Source organism: Podarcis gaigeae (assembly GCF_964106915.1).
Source record: "Podarcis gaigeae genome assembly, chromosome: 7".
In the NCBI taxonomy this organism is placed as follows: Eukaryota; Metazoa; Chordata; class Lepidosauria; order Squamata; family Lacertidae; genus Podarcis; species Podarcis gaigeae.
In genome coordinates this window covers 32,456,541-32,478,048 of record NC_139683.1, presented here as the reverse complement: position 1 = coordinate 32,478,048, position 21,508 = coordinate 32,456,541, and the positions used below count along the sequence as shown (strand labels likewise).

The following is a 21,508-nucleotide window of genomic DNA, read 5'->3' as shown; positions in this document are numbered from 1 at the left end:
ATCCTCTTTGTCTCTAGAATAAGAATGGGAATGAAGAACATCTGTTAGCAAATGTTTCGAGTGAAGGGAAAACTGGCTTGAATACTTTTTAAAAAATGACAAATCCTGTTTGATTGTGCTTTTATATTGTTGGATAGCTAGTGTGCATCTATGCAATTTGTCAGCAGGCATGAAAATTACCTAATTAAATAAGTAAGAAAACTTTTCATTTTCTCAGCATGACAAGAGTGTTACTGGGGCAAACTCACCATTTAACACAATTTAAATAGGACACATTAACAATTTCTGTTTCAAACACCCAGTGGATATTGAGAAGCTTAATAAAACATAAAAGAGTTTATAATTGTAAAACAAATTTTGCATAATTGTATTTCAGGCAAGGTAAATCCTTTGCTTGTCACTGGTTGAATCTCCTTGTAAACTGATATATTCACAGTATTAGGACTGCATTTCATTCCAAACGCATGCTGGAAAGACCTGAAATTTCATTACAGCCATGAGTACTATAGCCAAATAGAACGTTTGACTAGCGTGCTTTTAACAATTATATGGCTTACTGTAATGCTCTCACTCTTTTTGTGCCTCTAGATAAGAAATGGAAATATAGATTAGAAAGGGGTTATTCTATAGAAATAACTCCAATGGCACTTTAAAGAAAATGACATTGAATTAAAGGAAGTTTTCTCTAGTTTATGATGTGATCTGTAACTTTACATGTGCTCATAGGGTAAAGATATAGCTAGGATGAGTAATTTTGGTGAGTTACTATGCTACTTGGGTTTGAGCCCACATAATGCCTCTGAAATGAGGGCTGTGGGGTGCTTTGTATTTAATAAACAAACAATTTTATAATGTTAACTCTGGCCTTTCACTCATTCACTTTAAAGAAGCATTATTCATACCATTGAACTGGAAACTATATAAAGCATTTAATCTGTATGAGAAAGCATGGCAGGTAAGACAAGAGATTTTCATTTATAAATGATACATATCGTTTGCTAATCAATTTCACATTTGTTAAGTTGGGGGGGGGGGAACCACAGGCTTTCAAATATATATAAAGAGAAGACCCATATACACATTAGTAACAATTTCTTTTTATTAGAGCAAATACAGTTAAGAAAACTGTACATTATCCATTTTGGGTTCCAGAATTATAAATAAAGAAGCTCATTAGATAAAGAGTTCATTCACAGCAAGAAATTTTAAATAGACAAAGTGACATATCATTAAGTACATTGGCAGATCAATGAGCTGTCCAAAATGTAGTGTACAGTATACAACCATCTATAAATAGCCTTTTATGTAAAATACAGCTGTGCACATTTTAGAAAAATACCAACAATTTTTGATTGGAGCTTCGTTTTTTAAAAAAGCTTATAAATCATACATATTTATAAATGGAAATAGCATGCTTAAATTTATAAACATTTTCAAAAGCCATGTTCTTTTTTAAATAAACATGTAATAAAATTTAAATGTCAGTTACAAAATTATTTTAAGCAATAACTTAACTGGGGTGAACTGTAGATAAGAAAGTGTATTTATACAGGACATCAAGGCTTGTTACAATTTTAAAAACCTGAATCTCAATTAAGAAGTAGTTTTCTAAATTTAAAAGTAAAACAAGTTTTCCTTCCTTAACAAACATACAAACACAAGTTGTTAAACGTTTCATTTGCTGCCTTTCTGCTTTCTTCGTGATTTCCACACTGGTCAAAACACAGGATTCTCAAACCCACTTCTGCAAAAAATGCCACTGTATTACTGCCCTGCTTTGAGCTGTTCCAGGCTATAAAAACCATCCCTTATTCATTTCCATTTTATGGGTTGCCTCTTACAATTGCTAATGTAGTTATGAAGAAAACTCACTATTAAACCATGCAAATAATAATAGTAACATCAACAATAATTATAATTATAATTTACAAATAGGATAAAACTCCTGAAAAGTATTCTTTTCTCTCAGATAAACCCAAACCCAAACCCTTTACTTTTTATTTCTAATTAAAATGATGACTTTCAAAATGACCACTCCACGTACAATTTTCCTATAAGTAAACAAGCATGCTTTTGAGTAATATGGAATCCAGTAACTACAGCAGGGAGGGGGGGAAATGGATCACATCATCAAACACAGGACTGTAAATCTAGTTAAGACAAAGAATCCAAATGAAAGTTTGAGGCTTAAGTTTTAACTGGCTGAGGTAAGATTACAGACTCATTTTAACAACATTAAAAGGCATCAAACTGATAATCAGTCATTGTTAACAGACTTAAATGCTCTACCTGAATGTATTCAACATGAAGCCTGACCTTTAAAAATAATTATTTATTATGTTAATGAACAGTTTCTATTGTGCAATCAGGCAAGACTGTAAATGCCAGCAAAATTTTCCAATATTGAGTTAAGATCCAAACTGCTGAGTGGCACACTTATCAAAATATTCTACCTTGCTCATCCAGTACGCCGATACATCCCGATAAATTTCACAGCATAAAAAAACAATTCTGCTTGCCACTGTCACTAGGAAGATATAAATGATGGCTTAAAACACTGTTGCATATTGCCTGCTAAGCCTTCGAGGAAGATGATTTTACCAGCTTAGGTAAAAAAAAAAAATTGTGAAGAAACTGAGCCTTCTAAGAAAATATCTATACTGCACATATTCTACAGGCTTTGTTTTTCTGAAGCATGTGAAAACTACTGAAGTTTGTCAGGCTGGTCTACATTATTACATTATGGCTGTACAATGATTTTAAATAAATAGTAAATTAACAGAATCATGCATGAGCAAATGAAACACAATCTCCCAGAAAACTGCAAGGAGATTTTAAAAGCAGCAGGTAATGGAATAAGACTGGTGAGTGATGCTGCTAACTATTTCTTCTAATGAGATAGGAGTGAATACTGGAATCGCTTCCACAGCAACAGAATCCTCTGACCACATTCCTCTGGCAGTCGCTTTTCCCATCTCCCCCACCAAAAACATCAGACGGCAAAATAGTAAGGCAGCTGTTAGCTTCCATCATCAAAAGTGCAGCTCTGTACATTTCCAGTTTAGTCACACTCTTTGCTGGAACAGATGGAGTAACCAACGCAAGCTTGTGTGTGTGCACGCTCGTGTGTGAGGGGTTTTTTTCCCCCACCTTGCTTGCTTGCTTCAGCTTTCAGAGGACCTCAAAGCCACAAATCCTCAGCAGAGGAACTGCTGCTCAGGCCCCTGGCTGAGTTTTCCAAGTTTCATCTCTCTTGTGTCCCATCCTAATTCCATGCCTCCTTTCCTGTGTCTGAACATGACTCGTGCCATTTAAAAGGCTGATGACACAACTGCCGAGAATTGTGGGCTTACGCCACTAGTTGTCATGACTTCACTGAAGGATCAAAACAGTTATATCATTAAGTAACTATGTTGAATCACATTCAGGCATAGCTAAAATTAAAGTGCCAATAACATTAAACTTTGCAAATAGTAAAGCTTTGTCATTTGAAATGGGAAGGATTAGAACTGAGATTTGGGGGGAGGAGAGAATTTCAGGTGAAACATGAGACCATTCTTACCTTTCCTAATTCCAATCAAGTTAGAAAATGGACAAAAAGAATGGCTAAACCAATATTCAACAGCATTACCAGGACAATCATGATTGAATTAGGACCCTGAAAGTGAAATAAAATGGAGTTTGATTACATTCACAAAAAACAAGATAATGAATAGATCAATTGTAACCTTGAACATTATGCTGCTTCTAAATTTTGTCATAATAGCAAAAACACAAGATGTGACTCTTTCTTCTTTGTACCCTCTTGCCCTCTTGAAATGTTATTTTGAAAGCAATAAATTTTGTTCCTGATTCAACACATCTTTAGTGTGATTTCTTGAGACACCCAACTATGCAACATCTTCTAAAATAGGAGAAAGTAAATAAAAGTGTGATTATCATATGGATTGAGCAGTTTTCTTCCTAGAAATCTAGTTATGCAGTGAGAAACAGAGCAACACTAAGGGCTTCAAACAGTGTATAGGTTTTAGAAGTGAGGGTGAAGATTGAAAAAAAAGTGGAAGGCTTCAACCCCATTTCACCATACAAATACTATAAATAATATATTTTGAAGGAAGGTTTTTCAAAATTTGCTGACATTTGCAAAGCAAACAAAGATTAGCAAAAGAACTATACTGAAATGTTAGCCCTTGCAATGACAGTCACACATTCTCCCCTCCCTCATCTGAGCCAGATTATACAAATCCTCTGCAGAGGAACATTTCACTTTGAGATGTTTTGCTGTTAATAGATGTAAAAATGGTAAGAAAGCACAACCAACTTAACCATCACTTCTGCCTGAAATATAGACATCATTTCAATGGTTTCAGTGAAAGTGAAAAGATTATTATAAGCAGGTCATGCTTGGCCCATAAAAAGGTATAAAATTGCTTCTTCATCTTTTTAAAAAATGTATTCTTGTTGACTTCTCACAATTTAAAATATGTGGGTTTTCCTTTAACACAAAAAAGGAGCATATAGTCATCTGTTATCCTAATCTCCTCAACTGGATCATGAAGAAGTGCTGTTTCTTCACCTTTCAAACAGCTGGAGCAGCACATTATGTAGAAGGTATTGGAAATGGCATCCTTAGGATGACTTAGTCCTCTGTTGTTGTTTTTCAAACTAATATTTATTACTTTTAAAAGTTACAAAAAAGAGGAGAAGGAAAAAAAAGACAAGAAATAAAGAAATCAAAAGAGAAGAAAAATACAACAATACCATACAATATACAAACAATCTAAAACCCAACCTAAACCCATTAAACTAAACATATAAATAAAGCAAAACAAAAACAATTAAAAAAACTCTCCTTTTCCGTATTCTATCTTTCATTTCCTTGTTTCCTCGACCTCCTCACACCTCCCTTTTTGTATTCCAGTTCTACTAATTGTTTCAGCAAATCCTTTCCATCTTTCTCTATTTTCTGTCATCTTATATATAACATATTTTTTAACCTTATTTCCCTATAAGACTAAATTACTTATATATACTTAACTTCTTGTAACATTTCTGCTAAATCCATATAATTTCATTCCACCATTTTTCTAACAGTCATTAATTTTACAAAATTTCTAAATATAAACTTTAAATTTCCCAGTCTTCTTCCACCATCTCCTCTCCCTGGTTTCGGATTCTGCCAATCCTTTCTGTCAGGATGACTTAGTCCTCTGTGCCTGCAATGTGTAGCACATTGATCTGGGGCCTAACGTGAAAAACTCCCATACCACCAACTACCCGTTCTGGAAGGTGGCTGATGGTGGCCCAGAAACTCACCACAACAGGCTGTGTTTGGGATGATGCCACACATTGCTGCCATGGCAGTTAATACCTCAGCTCTAAACTGAGAAGAGCAGCCTCTGCTGCACCATATGCATAATCTCAGAGCAACCTTCAAAGGCACATTTCAATCCCAATATGATCCCAGCATTATTAGGGTCCATTCAGATTCAGGGGATATTGAATTAGTTTTCCTGGCTAGCACTTTATCCTTTTTCTAACATTCCTTTCATGCCGCAGTATCTGTTGCGTTATGGAACCGTGGCTTTTTGACCAATAAACTGGCACGTCAAGCTAAATTCCATTCACAGCAGTGGGTGCGGTGTGGCACAACAACAAACACCATTGGAGACAACTTCACAACTCTTCCACTCTTTCTGCACCTGTTTAGGGAAGTTTTTAATGTTTGATGTTTTAATTGTATTTTTAATATTTTGTTGGAAGCCGCCCAGAGTGGCTGCGGAAACCCAGCCAGATGGGCGGGGTATGTATGTATGTATGTATAAATAAATAAATAAATATCATGTATGCTTCTGTTCCCTCACGACTTACCCATAAAAACAGCATGGAAGTGATATATGACAGTATGCTACCCAAAATTTTGTCACTTTATGCCTGTGATTTTCTGGGTTAATGGGGCTACAAATGCATTATATTTGGAGCCAATTAACAGCCAAATGATTCTAAACTTGCACTATATTCCACTAGAATTCCAGAAGTGTCTTTTATATCATGTGAAAGCTCAAATGTAATTTGGAAATCAACAGTTAGGAAAATGAAATTAACTACCATGTGAATGCAGTTTTAAATGTTACCATGGAACTAAATTTATGGATTAAGCTCAAATAAAAAGGTTTTACTTTACTGGATTATGAAGAAAGGTAAATGGAGAGTTTCAAGGAGTGAGAATGAGAATGGGACGGGGAACCTTGAGCAATGCCAAAACCCCCGCTCTGAATTGCTTAGGTATTTTGGATTGATCAAAGAAACTGCAGAGAACTTTGCTCCACCCATAGAATTAAAAATGTGACTCTTATTTCTGGCTTTTAAAACATTAATAGTGAGACTTCAAAATGCTTTAGGGTGAAGCGCCATAAATAAGGCCTCACAGCTTTCTACAAGGGCTTAAAATAGAAAAAGGCAAAATTAGTCTCTGCTTTCCATGACTGATTTGAACAGGTGTTAGAAAGAAGCTGTAACAGAAAAGTGTTATGCATGCCCGCAATTGTCCGTACAACTCTTATATAACAGCAAGCTTAAGGCATAAAAAAGGGAAGCATGTAAAATGAAGAAGTAATACAGTGACATATTGGCTCGCTGTTAGGAGGCAGCATATTAAAAGAAAAAGACGATCAACTATAAAAAGCTAATGTTGGTTTCTGATTAGTCTACTATTATAACTAATAGTAGTTCTTATTTTTCATGCAGATATCCCTTATTTATGGAGCACAGTGAAGGGGAGGGTTGTTGCTCATTGATCCCATGGCCAGCCTCCGTTTTCTTTGGCTAAAAGAACATCATGTACCAGGAGCAGAAGGATATCCGGCTCCAAACTTGAAAAGCCTCTACCTATGAAAGCAGACAGCATTGGGCTGCGTAGACCAGCTGCTTGGCTTGATATAAGGTAGTCCCGTAACCCAATGATGTGATTTACTCACACAGTTCTATTTTTTTTCTTTTAGAATCTGTGTATCCCTTATAAACTTACGTAGTAGTTTACCAATATATTGTCATATAAACAAAAAATCATTTCAGTACTCCAAGACTTATTCAAAACATTTTCTAGCACTTCTGATTAAGCTGTCAAACCTCATCAGATAGTATCTCCAATAGCTTTGCGGTTCTCATTTCTGCGGAATGATTCACTGGAGGTTCTCTGTTTCTGAAAAGGCTGGGAGAAGAAGTAGAATAAGGAAGGTAATGCCCCCCCCCCCCCGGGTTGAAATAGTACTGAAGACAAAAGGAAAATCTGCAAGCAACATTATACAAAACTTCTGTGCCAACTAGACCTTGATAGCACACAAATCATTTTGGAAATACTTTTGATGCTCAAAATAACTGGAAGCTACACAGGAGATATCCTGAGGACAGAGAGGTTATCTCTTGCTTTGAAATAAGTAAAAAGCAAACTGAGCTACCTCATTTGTAGCACACATTCAATTGTACTCAATGGTGTCCGTGCAAGAGCAGAATACCCTTCTTGCATAATGGCACTAACCTTTCCCTTAATGTTCCCGGCAGCCACCCCCACCCGCAACTGTGCTCTGGACGAAGGGATGGTAGTGGAATTTGCTAAAAGTCCACTTGCCCATTCTCTCTGAAGTAGTTTGGCTGGCAGTGACTTTCCGAAAGTTCCCTGATACTTGTTTTTGTTCTTGATTTTTTTTTTTTAAATATGATGACATTTATTTCAATATAATTCAGTCAGCTACCATCATCAACATTTTAACTTAACTGGGTACTGCTAAAATGTGTATTCATTTTAACTTCTGTCTCACTGAGGTGCTAATGTTACTCATTAACCGCCAATAATTGTTTTATTTTTAGACTTTCTCTCATTTTTTTGCCCTCTGTGACACAGCAGAACTGAATACAGAAGGCACAGTCATCATCTTACAGCTTCATGTGAATCTATAATAACTAGTAACCAAAAATGAGATTTTCTTGCATTTTGTGAACATTAAAATATAAGCCTGATGCATGTATTTTTTGTAATAATATTATTACGTTACTATAACATTATAATAAACTGTTAAATTTTCTATCATCCTGTTTATACTTATTGTTTTTTCATTATTAATGAAAAATGCTTATGATTACCCCTTCAATATATATATTTCTGGGCAAAGTGTGTGAGTGGGTTGAAGGGGTAATCATAAGCACACTCTTTGGGCTGTGGTGGGTTGTGTGTGCGTGTGGAATCAAAAACACACAGTGTCAGTCCCTATATTGGTGGAAGACAGGTATTTCACTTGACAAAATCCAAACCAACAATCAAGGAAATTTATTCACTTGACAAAGAATCAATTGCATCCTTATCTGGATATTTGGGAGACTTTCTGGAACAGAACTCAAAGAGCAGTCAATGTTTTTGCTAACTCAGTAACCAAGGCCACGTCTCACCATCATCATGTTAAACTGGTATCACTTCTGTATTTATGTGTATTTTTTATCTATACAAAAGTTGCAGCAAATTTCTAGACTGCCCTTTAGGGCAAAGCCCTTGTAAGGCAACTTACATGTAAGAAAACGATCATCTGTGAAATGACCATTAAGTTAATATTTCTGTTTTCCTTTCCCTCTTATGCTTCTAAATATTAGCTGTAGTTTGGGTTTGGTGTCCTTTTACTGTGCCCTGAAAACCAGTTTTACATGATCTGCCGTCCTAGGATGACAACTCCTGAACTTGCTTTAGCCACAGATTTCTTTGCACATTCAAAAAGTTACTCCAAAATTTCAGGAAGTAGAAGGAGTCAAACATCTCTGATAAGATTATAGCCTTTGGATTATTCTCTCACATCCTGAAATAAAGGTTTCCTCAATTGTTGCACAGTACAAACCCCATGTTTGCTACAAAAGGATGCACTGTAAGGGAGCTACAGTCTATCTCAGATTCTTTTCTAAAGCACCCATGCATGCTTACAAACATACATTTCTTCAGTTCACACATTGTATTTTTAAGGAGTGAAATATTTGATGGGTACATATAAAAATATAACATGAGAAGCTTCCTTAGCAGTTCTGCGAAAGACAATAAATTGATAATCTTTGATGGGCAAGTTCTCATTTACAGCATAAACATAGCAATGTATGAATGAACCAAGGTAGTGGTGGGGTTGCCAGTACTGTCACTGAGCAAGCTATGCTGATCCTGCTAGCCTATTTAGACTTGCAGCAATCAAAATGGAGATTACATTAAACTGCAAAAAGTCTTCAGGTATCAGGTGTGCTGTTAGAGCAGGAATTTGCAAGAATATCTGAATGGGGTACTTAGAAGCCGCCCAGTGACCTTGATATTGTAGGTTCTTCCATCTTAGGAAGAAATCTAAAGCACATTCAGAATTTAGAAGCCCTCTTCAGGCTTCAGTGAAGCCAAGCTGTGTGAACATGGGGCTTTCAGGTGTGCTCTGACCCCCTTCTACAGTTTAAGACCCCATGCAGACTTTGGGGTACCTGAATAGGGTTAATGTGTGTATGAAAAGTAAAAGCCTTTCAGTGAAAGAGTCATCATTGACTTTATCAGTATTATTGAAGTGTGGTGAAAGAAAGAGAGAATTCCGTACACACTGCTTGCTTTCATCCCTGCCAAATATTTTATGAGCATATTTTACATAGATATTAATTTGATATGAACGTTGAGAAAAATGTGAGCACTGAGATCAAACTGATTGATGTTGTTAATTTTATAAATGTCCCTGCTGCAAAACTAATTTATCCTGAGTACCTTTTCAACTTCCATAAAGGTAAAGGGACCCCTGGCTGTTAAGTCCAGTCATGGACGACTCTGGGGTTGTGGCGCTCATCTCCCTGGCCAAGGGAGCTGGCGTTTTGTCCGCAGACAGCTTCCGGGTCATGTGGCCAGCATGAATAAGCCGCTTCTGGTGAAACCAGAGCAGCGCATGGAAACGCTGTTTACCTTCCCACCGGAGCGGTACCTATTTATCTACTTGCACTTTGACGTGCTTTTGAACTGCTAGGCTGGCAGGAGCTAAATGCATAGGGCACCTTGAATGCGAGGAGTGTTTTTTAATATCGTATTTCCATGGGGAAAAGGTTTATGCTCAGTTAGGATTGCAGAGTCCAGTCCTAAAGAACAGGAATCCAGAAAGGGTTCTAGTTAGGCTTCAAATTAACTGCTTCTCATTTGTACCCTTGAAGGTGAGAGAATTCTGATGGAGATGTAAACTAAACTGAAAACAGAAAACATAGCAGGCAAATACCACCAAATACACTGAGTATGCCTGGCCGCTCAGAGGGCGACTCATCTAAACAGAAATATCTTACATGGTTTCTGGCCTATGCCCAGACTTGAACTCTCAATGCCCAGTACCTACCATACTGACTTCTCTCTCCACTGAAGAATAGAAGTCATTATTTGCGGGATTCTTTGGTGCAACAGATTCAGGCTTCTTTAATGATTCTTTGGCATCTAACTGAATCCCAGATTTGTTGGGGCTTGGCTTCTGAGCTGATGCTACTAGTGCAAGTGCTGAAGATGATGGGTTGGCATGGTCCTCGTCTTCCCCGAGCTCAAATGGATACCTTGTTGGATTCGGTTTCACGTAATAGCCATGGTAATGATCATGCAACTCCCCATTCTCTGTGTGGATAGGATTGTTGTGGGGTGACAACTTTGGCTGGGGCTTTACCATCATATCCTCCTTCACAGGTGCTTTCGAATAAAGAGGTTTGTTGACCACAGGTGTCACATTTTCACTAGGTAAATTCTTTTTTTCTTGAATTAGTCTGACCTCAGAGGAGGAGTTTTGCTTTTTGCCTTGTTTTGCAGGGGAAGGCTCAGCAGAGGGGAGGGGGCTTTGCCTTGGGCTCTCTTCCGGGGTCCCAGGAGGTGTAGTGCCTTTTCGATAAAAGTGAGGAGATTCTTTTGGTGTAGGTGCTTTTTCCTGAGCTTTTTCTTCAGGGTTTTCCTTAACATCTGCACCTTCTTGAAATCGCTGCTTGATATAATCAGGACCTAAATTTAACAGTGACAAAAGCAATTAAACTTGAGCACTTGTATCAAGCTACTGAAACAAAAATAAGGAGATCAATAACATTTTCCATCTAGCAGACTTATAGTTTTTACTCTCTTTTGATGTTGTGGGATATTTTGCTTTAGGATTAATCACTTTTACAATTTTTTTTGAAGAAATAAAATCATAAATACTAGTGGTTTTCTTTTTATGCCCTTCTTTCAGCTAAAACATAGGAAAAGCTTTCATTAGTACTGTATTTACAGATGCAGCTTTCAAATGCTGCTGCTTCCTTGTTTTGTGTTCTCTGTCAACAAATGCACTTGGAAATGTTTCATCAGAAATTGCATTTTGAAATCAAATCAGTGAGCAAGACATCAGAGAAACCCAGGACTCTGCTCCCATTTCCACCCCAGAAAAAGAAATGTGGACACAAGTTCTGATATGACACTTTCTTTTCTACATCCTGATTTCAAAAAGTAAGCCCATGTATACCAAAATTAAAACAGGAGAGTGAGTTGAGGGCAACCTGAAACAGAACTGTGGCAAAATGCCCAGTGTTTTTACACTGCAAGTTTTCACCACTTGAAAGCATTGTTTATGGTAACATGTGCAAGTTTCAAAGTCAGTTCTTCCCGAAGCAGCTTCCAGGGTCAAGCAGCTTCATTTCTGGCATTACTATTTCTTTGAATTTCCTTCTTGTCTGCATCTTTCCAGTACTAAAGTACCAAGTAACCCATGCAGAGCCAGTAGATGCAGGCAAAGAAGAGGGCTATCACCTTGCTTCTCCATGTCTTGCGTTTGCATACACAGCCTAAAATAGCATTAGCACTTTTGTGGCTGTATCACATTTCAAATACATGGGCTGAGCCTGCAGTGTTTGCCAGTTCACTTCAATGGGCGTAGGATCACGTCTCTCATCTAATTTGCTGACTCCTATCACCTCTAAGTTTGTTTCACAGTATTACGCTTGATCAAGTTTCTTCCTTCCATTTGATTATTATCTCTTTCTCTTTTGCTTTTTGGCAGTTTTAACTCAGATTGAGCAACATTTACTCCAATTTTCTACCACCGGCTTGCAAGAAAAGGGACCTAAGTGAACCCTTTCTCCAAAGGAGACTTTACTAGTACCATTTGTACTTCTCTATCCCTCTTTGGGCTTTTCGTCTTATCATCACTGACGGCTGGTGAAAACCACAATCGAATTTCAATTTTTATATCAACCTTTTGCTACATATGTCTGCCATGCATTTTTTTAAACACATTTTTATTTTGTTTTTTAAACAAATACAAATTCTGCCATGCATTCTCAATAAACAAGAACAACAAAAATTCATTTTTTTCATTTCCTATGCATCTACCATAGCCTGATTCTTCTAAAGTTTCTAGAAGCCCTATCTTAAACAACCAGCATAATTTTAGAAGGGAAAGCTGCAGAATTAGTCTCTAGACCTAAAGACTTATGAACAATATAATAATTTCCAGCACATAGCCCTGAAATTCAACAGTTGTGGAACATAAGTTGGGGCCATCACTGAAAAAGCCCTGGCCCTGGTGGAGGATAGTCTGGCTTCCTTAGGACCTTTAAGCTGTTATTATTCATGGACCTTAGGATCCTCTGTGGGACATACCATGAATGAAATCCTCAGTGTTTCATTTAATATTTATTTGTTTAAATTCATTAGTCATAGGAAATTGGAGACTGCCTTATACTGAGTCAGACTCCCAGGTCCATCTAGCCCAGTACTGTCAACACTGACTGGCAGCAGTTCTCCAGGGGGATTCAGGAAGGAGACACTCTCATTCCTACCTGGAGAGGCTGAGGATTGAATCTTAAACCTGCTGCAAACAAAGCACGTGCTCTACCCCTGAGCTATGGCCACAATGACCTGGTCCTCAAGGTTAGGTTACATTTTCATATGTTTATATATCACTCCTCAGTGATTATTTACAGAGAGTTCACCCCTCCCCCAATGAACACACAATAACATCAATAAAACAACAGATTAAAAACTACTGCAGCAGAAGAGTTGCTCATCAAATAAAAAAGGCCTGCTAAAATGAAAAATCACCTTTCGGTGCCAAAAATACATTATTGTAGGTGCCAGACAGGCTTCCTGGGGAGATAATTCCCATAAACAGGAAAGAATGCTGAGAGAATGCAAAGGCACTATAACTGTATACCAGCTCTGTCTCATCACATAACCTAAAAGCATATTGAGAAAAACAAATACAGAAATAAATCCTAACTATGCAAAGGAAAATTCTGGGAACGACAATTAAAATGGTGTTCTTAAAACAAATTAATATAACACGAAAACCCTCTTCACAGACAGAGTTTGTAAGCAAGGTTCCTAGTTAGGACAAATATTTATGGCAGCTATAAATATATATTTATAATAAAGACAATGAATGTGTCTGGCAATACTCCACGCAGAAGCCTCTAATTACTCATCTCCTGAGCATTTTAAAGGGCCAGTATAAGAAAGGATAGAAAAGTGCTGGCAACTTGTTTTCAATTGCATGTTACGATGCTTAATGCTTTCCCTAGAGATGTAGCTTTTGAAAAAACACACAACTTGCCTCCAGAGTTTCATAGAAAAGACTAAAGAAAACTAGAATGTGATGTTCCTTGAAAGGCTCAGAATCCAAGAAGAGAATTGATGTTATTTAAAACTGCACTCTTTCAAAGGGCACATTATTTTTCATGAGAAGCCGGAGAGACATATTTTGTGAATGCAATTGTCAGACAGCATTTTCAAGAAACTGAACATGCCCATGGCATTGTGTGTTAAAGGACAGTGAGACATTAGGAGCCTCAATGTACACAAACCATTGGAGAATAGGACTTTGTATCAAATCACGGTTGGCCCATGTAGTTTAGTATTGTCTCAGTACTGACTGATAGCGACACTGTGCTGAGGACTGAACTGCAAAACCTTTGTGTGCAGTCACTCCTCCCCACATTTAGTTCACATGCACTGACATTTTTATGGCTAGTTTAGTGTTGTCATATGTTCGGATTTCCCCGGACATTAGTGGGATTTCAGTGGCGGAAGTGACATCTGGGGGGAATTTCCAAAAAGTGGCGTTTCATCCGGGATTTTCTCCTAAGTAAAGGTCAACAGATTTTCACTTCTTGAAATATGGCAACCCTAGCTAGCTTACTGTGACAACTCAGCGAGCTCTTTGCTACTGTGTCGATTCCATATCTTGCCCCTAGAATACACCTGATGTGCCTGTATATTTATTATCACATAGCACGTATGAAGTTTATATATTTTTTCTAATGATTCAAATAGCTGAGTAACAAAAATAAGTAACTTCCTCTTGTTCACTTTAGTTATGCAACATTTTCTGACATTCAGTAAAAAGATTACAACAGTAAAAATATGACAAACTACTGCAAGGATGGCATAAGCAACAAACAGTTGTACAGCTGTAAAAATTAGACCAATAAATATTTTTTCACTCATAATATCTGGCAGCGATTCCTTATATTCAGTTTTAGTGTAAGAACTGACACATTTGTTTCATAGGTAATATTTTCAGCCAATGAGCTAACTGATGTTGGTACTTAACATACATCAAATAAAAGAAAAAAGATTTGAAAACTGGGGAGACTGTTTTGCTTTCAGTATATATGGACTCTTTAAGTGGATTGCGCTCACTTGCATTCAAGGGAAAAAAGACGCTCAAATAAGGCAAGATGCTAGCTGTCTTTTCTTTCCATAAAAAAACCCACAGTCTTGTGGAGTTCCTATGTGCAGATGTGTACTCATTAAAGGGCAGATTGCTTGCTTTTCATGCTAAGCATTTCTAGTCAAGAAAAGGGTAAAATTACATTTCCCCACAATATTGTCTTTCAGGACAATTTGACACAACAAGAGACTGTTGCCTAGCTACAGTCAGGAAGTGCAGAGAGCTGCCATGGCTAGAAATGGGAACTGTCAGATTTTTGTGCTGATGTCACAAATGAAGAGCAGGTTGATGGGTAAGGTGTGATGTGTATTTAAGCTTCAGGGCAGCTCAATCCATCCAGCAAACCTACTGCATCCCCCTGACTTGGAAAAAAATACGAAGGCTTGGACTATGCTTACCTACGTGGAAGATGTACGTTCTGGCTTCTAGCTCTAGCTTATTAGCATTCAGCTGCCTAAGGTCTAAACTAGGCAATATGGCAAGGTTCCATGATCAAATCTACTATTCCTTCTAGCAGCTTACTCCCATAGCACCAATTTGTCAGCATATGCTCACACATTTCCACTGTCTCATCTAGTTTTGTCCTAAGGTCTATGACTGGCAGGGAGGACTGAGGCTATCTGATGCATCACTGAATTTTTGTAGCACCTATCAGCAAGCTTTGGAGCTATTACAATCTAACTGACTTAGGAAACAGAAACAACTGGGAAATGGTTATCTGTGGATAACAACTTTGAAATTCTTTTCTTTCTTCTGAAACATTTAGAATTCCAATTTTTAAAAACTTTTTTATTTGCCAAGTACTTAAGGCTGGGTGTTTGGTTTTTGTTTTTGGTAAATAAGAGTCTGTTAAACAGGTGACATCATTTATGCATATGTTACATCAGAAATGTTTTAAGCTATATATTATTATATCAGAGTAGATCTTAGCTGGCTCTAGAAAAGGGGAAAACATATTTCAAACTTCTAACATGAAGAAAGTAAGCACCTATCTATAAATAAGTAACATAGCAAGGGCTTTAAATTACAAGAGCTTTACAGTGGCATTACTACAGGCTCATATATCTTCTTGTGTAGAAATGCCGATATACATTCAGGCAGCTGGTGTAGCATTCGGAATGAGGGCTCCAGTTCAAGTCTCAGGTCAGTTATAAACTCACTGGCCTTAGACAAACTATCTCTCAGCCTCATGCTGCATTACCCTAGTATGAAGATGATATTGCTCAATAATATGGGTCCTAAGTAATGTCCTTTTAAAAATGATTTCATGATGGAACAGATATGGAAACCTTACACTGTATTAGCTTGTTCTCTTTCAGATAATGCAACACCTCAAACATGCATAAACTTAGACAGAACAGTCCTCTGAGGACACGTTAAGTATCTTGCTTAATATCTGGATTAAGGAGCTGAATATGAATCAGGACCCAAGAATATATGCCAAAGGTCACATGAACCTTTCAGGCAGATATTCTGTAGAACATGTCATTTCTTTCCTTTCCATGTTAGCCTTTGAAATGGAACTATTCAGGGGAAGACATGGATAAGAACATTTTTTTATCACGGTACTGTATTTCTTTAAGCCATGTTCCAGTTTCATGACACAAATCTTTGACCTGCTGGTTAAAGAGCCTCCTGCCATGTCACTGGGATCAGTATGTGGGCCAGTGAAGAAATGGTTATATTTTGTATCTATTGCAGCATCACTTTTGCAGGGATTGTTGAGCAGTGCCTTAATATGTTTATTTCTGTAAATCCTCATGCCTTCTGCAAATCACAAAACCCAGAGCATTGCAATGTTGTGGAAGCTGTGACATAATGTCCACTTGCTTGTGCAACAAAAATCAACTGGTACAATGGGAATTTTGGGTTGTTTTCTCCCTGCCCCCCCATCTGTTTAAAATGATGCAGAAAACATCATTCGCCTGCAAACTCACTCAATTCCCATGTTACCTGGCTGGTAGAAACCCGGGGAAAGTTCTCTGGCAACTGCTCTGGCGATGTCACACTCCTGACGAGCAGATTGGCTGGCTTGATCTGCAGCATCAGCTTTAGCCCTTGCGTGCGCAGTTCTGTAGAAGGCATTAAAAATGTGTATGAGCACAGCTGTCCTTTGTATCAATACAAGTAATTCATATAAATATGAAAAAAGCCCATCTAGTCCAGCATCATTCTCCCAGGGGGCAACCACATGCCCCTGGGAAGCCCAAAAGCAAAGCAACTTGTGATTCCTGGCAACTGGTATTCAGAAGCCTATTGCTGCCAACAGTGGAAATAAGCCATAGTCATTGTGGCTAGTAGTCACTGATAGCTACTACAGAAAATTCAACACACCAATTTTAAAGGCAATATGCAATATACCACACAAGGCATATTGCCGCTACAGGGGAAAAAGCAGAGCAATGCAAAGGTAGCAGAGTGCTTAAAATGTCACAATATTGTTCTTTTTGCTAACAAATTTACTATGTCAAAAGTTCATGTGGACCACTGTCGTTTTTACTACAATAAGCTAACATGGCTACTACCCCCTGGATTCCCCCCCCCCCCGAGCATTTGACACAAACCATTCAGCACCATGGATCAAATTCATGGGGGGAGAGAGCTATAAATAGCTGGGCCTCAGTTTGAAGAACAAAAGCAGCCGAAAAAGTAACATAAGAAAAGATGGGCGCACATCTGAAACCTTATTTGCCCTTGCTTGCATTTGTTGCTACCTCAATCACAATGACACAGTTGGTCCAAAGATCAAGGAAGAATAACAGGAGGAACTGTACTGGTAACACGTGTCACAGGTAAAGTATAAAAGGTGAGAGGCAGACAGTATGAGAGTATATAACAGTATACCATTTCCCCAAGAAGCATGTGAATAAATCACAAAATGTAAAAATAATCTGCCTTCTTCTGTTCTTCTCCATGTGAGTCCTTTTAAAGGAATCATGGGAACTGAAGTTTGTTAGGATGCTAGGAATTGCAGCTCTCTTGGAGAGTGAGAGCGAGCAAGCGAGCACATCATCATGCCAGCTTGCCTCATATCCCCCCCAGCCCCTTCATCTATGTGTATGTATGTGGATAGAGTGAGAGGTTTGAAGAGGATAGTCTATTTGATGGAGAACTCTGCACAACGAGGCTTCTAAATTACAGACGCACTTACATGTACAGAGCATGGTCCCTTCTTCTGATCTTTACTTTCCTGTGCATTAAAGACATTGCAGACAGGGATGTGATTCTGCTCTCCCTCCCTCCATGCAATAATTTTTGGAGCAGAGTGCCTGAAAGGTGTTTTAGTATACATATTTGTGTGGGTACATCTCCATGTCTGCAAATGAGATTGTGATAAGTACCTTGAGAGTGTGGTATGAAGGAGAAACCACCAGAGGACCAGGTGGAGGGTCCTCCTTTCTCTTTGGGCAGAGTCCAGAAGCCCAGCTCATCAATGGGCTTCCTAGCTGTAACCCATATAGTATAAAGTAGGCTTAGCCTACCCTCCAGATCTTTTGGACTACAAGTCCCATCAGCCTCAGCTAGCGTGGCCAATAGCCGCAATGATGGGAGTCCAAAATGTCTGGAAGGAACAACATTAGACTGTTCCAGGTATGAAAGCTTTTGAAACTTGACTGAATAAATATTGTAAACGGATGCAAAGCCGGTCAAAATACAAATCTCTCAAAAGGCAAAAACAGTCCTTCAGTGTGAAAAAGAAGATGCATTGTTATTCCCACCCTGCCCACAAACACAAGAGTTCCTTATTTCCCATCCACGTAGCAAACAATCTTCACTTCATTTTCCAATACATTTTCATGTCTCGCACTTGTGTGTAACCAACCTTTTCTGTCAACAATACATATAAAAATACATATACCGAAGCAGTATGTCATCACATATGCAAGCAAGGGAACAGCCTTTTGCACTCATAAACACAAATCTTGTCTTGATTTTTATGTTAAAACCTAGTTTCAATAAGTTATCACACCATTTCCCATTTATCTTCACTCTTTATCTTTTTCTACTGTTCTTCTAACTATCATTGACATTTATGCCAATTCAACACATGCTAAAACTCTCAAGCTCTGGCAGTCCCTCTTTTATGCCCTGACCTGCTGTTCACCCTATGCTTGGGCCCCTGCCTTCTGCTTTTCTCTTTTCCCTCTATGGCCTCCCATAGCACTTGGCTCTCACCCATTCTTCCTGACATTTGTCCTCTCACTCTCTGCCAAACCAGCAAGTAGAGAGTGGCATTTGAGGTTTGTTATAATTTATGCCATTCTTTCCGTAAGACTTCCTTTCTCCCTTCTGATTCTGAATCTCAGCGGCTTCTGCTATACACGGGGGGGGGGGGGGGGTTGTCTCTGTTTTGAGTTATTTTGCAAATTACTTTCATTCAAGAGCTGCTTCACACATTAAGGATTTACCACTGATAAGTAAAACCATTTGTACACACATGCAATTTGCTCTGCATGCATGTAACATAGATACACATTTGGAAGTTAGAGTCCCTCCTTTCTCCTGCCTCATCAGAAGGCTTCTTATGCTAACAACATTTGGGGAGGAGAAGTTCCGTGTATGCATGGCTGGTAAACAATGAAAAGCACCAATTTTGCCTCAGACTTTGCTGGATGATGTAAAGAGAAAGGTAAGGTGACCCTTACTTCTCCATGCACAGAGCTGCAGTTGCTGTTTCACAGAAACATGGAACCCTAGAATTGTCGAGTTGGAAGGGGTCACAAGGGTTTTTGCCCAACCCAGGGCTCGAACCCACAATCCTGAGATTAAGAGTCTCATGCTGTACCGACTGAGTTATCCTGAGCCTAAACAAGCTCCTGGGAGAGAAGTGATTTAGAGAATAAAGAATTTTGGACAATATGGTTCTAGGTCCAATGCCAGGCCTTTTCTTCTAAGTCTAGCAGCACCAAGCAGGGGATTACTGATGCTGTGTTCTGTTGAACAGATCATCCTTCTGGTAAGTGCAGACTCCTACACAGTGGGACATTTATCAGAACTCTTGTGCGTCACATCTTTGTACAGAAAGTACTGACAGATGGAATAAGAATGTGCTGTTTCTGTCATCACTGTTATGGGTATATCTACTCGTCTTATAAAAAGAACCTCTTCAGTTTTCACTTTTTAAAATAGCTCCGGAATTAAAATATATTAAAATCAATTGATCGTTTTGAGTATGTTGAGCTATTTCCCACATTTCACTAAGAGAACCTGGAATGAATTTTCCAGGTATGAATTAAGATTCTGAATGCCTTTGTTGGGGGTTAAAATACGCACCCAGAATTCAATGCTGGCCAAGTCCCTTTACTTAACAGCACAGACGAGTGAAGCCATACATACACCAGGTTTGAGAAATCAAAACAGTCCTGTGTATGTGGATTACATCTATGTATCTCTTTTAGAAAAATAATGTGAGGGCTATCTTTTCTAATAAAATCTGAAACCCATATTCCCATAATTTGGTTGCTCCAACCCTTTAACACTCAGTGTATAAACTTTGATAAATTAATCCATATAAAATTGAAAATGACATATATTCTGCAACACTACACAGGTAAATATCAAAATTAAAGATATAGTAAAAAGCATTACCCAACTCCAAATGCCTAGCACATAAATATATCGCTTCCAGTATACTTGAGTCTCATCAAGGTTCCAAATGTGCCAAAAAATATAAAACAAATAACATTAACAATGAACAATATATAAATGGCCTAAGGTAAAATAGCATTATGATAATGTAATCCTGTAACAATAATTAAATTGTGTTATCCTATAAAGGCCCAATACTTACTTGGAGGGGAGAAAGCCAGTTAGACAACGAAAATTATCAATTGCACTGCTCCCCACACCACCGTGTCTTGTAAGTAAATAACAATATTTCCATTAACTGCCTTCATCAATGCTGCTGCAGAAGCAGTTTCTCTCCTTCCCTTGGTGGCAATTTTATTTACTTCTTTATAAGATTTTAACAAGGCAGAAAGAGAAGACTCACAATTCTGTTTCCTGCTTTTGTTTGCAAGATCTAATATATCATTAAAGATCTAGCTTAAAATTTCACCTTAATCCATTGAAATCAATTCTAAAGACTAGGTGGGGTTGGAGTTGTTCCTTCAAGCTGTTGCTTGGCCCTGTGCACGCATGCTCCCACCCCTAAATTGTTCACAGTATTGCAGGGCCATGATGTCATAGCTTTTCTCCCATCTTTTGATACCAGGAGGCAAGTTCCAGTGAATGAATTAAGAGAAAGACTGACCAGTGTCAAAGTGATAATTCTTTTAACTCTACAGAATCACATGCTACCTCTGTTGTTAGCATGGATTTTTCGCAAACAGGGAAAAGGAAAAGAGAGAGCAGCAGCAAGTATAGACTGCTGGCAGCAGGCTTAAGTGACTGCAAAGTCTACCTCCAAGCACAGTGGTACCTCTGGTTACCTACTTAATTCGTTCCGGAGGTCCGTTCTTAACCTGAAACTGTTCTTAACCTGAGGTACCACTTTAGCCAATGAGGCCTCCCGCTGCCGCCACATCGCCGCCGTGCGATTTCTGTTCTCATCCTGAGGTAAAGTTCTTAACCTGAGGGGCTACTTGTGGGTTAGCGGAGTCTGTACCCCGAAGTGTTTGTAACCTGAGGTGTTTGTAATCCGAGGTACCACTGTACGAGATTCAGGGAAGAGGGAAGGAAGAGCTGGTTGGAGAAAGAAATACAGAACTTGTGAAAACAGGGTGGGTTGCATTGAAAAGCAACAAGCCAAGAAAGAATTTGTAGGAAATAAGGCATATGATTTAGTCATTGGC

General features: G+C 38.3%; 1 protein-coding gene across 3 annotated transcripts in view; it reads right to left on the bottom strand.

Moving 5' to 3' along the window:
• Positions 1-1,081: 1,081 nt before the first annotated feature.
• JPH1 (junctophilin 1) overlaps positions 1,082-21,508 on the bottom strand; it is a 59,046-nt gene continuing 38,619 nt past the window's right edge. Inside the window, exons 3-7 of one of the 3 annotated variants that reach the window (XR_014566490.1) lie at positions 16,668-16,786; positions 10,374-11,014; positions 7,129-7,210; positions 3,563-3,658; positions 1,082-3,375 (exon numbers count right to left, since the gene is read on the bottom strand). Coding sequence is in view for 2 of the 3 variants with exons in the window: in XM_083747780.1 (XP_083603906.1) it covers positions 3,578-3,658; positions 10,374-11,014; positions 16,668-16,786 (841 nt within the window). In the remaining variant the exon portion in view is untranslated. The remainder of the gene's footprint in view (positions 3,376-3,562; positions 3,659-7,128; positions 7,211-10,373; positions 11,015-16,667; positions 16,787-21,508) is intronic. The other 2 variants (XM_083747780.1, XM_083747781.1) reach the window with 2 other exon arrangements.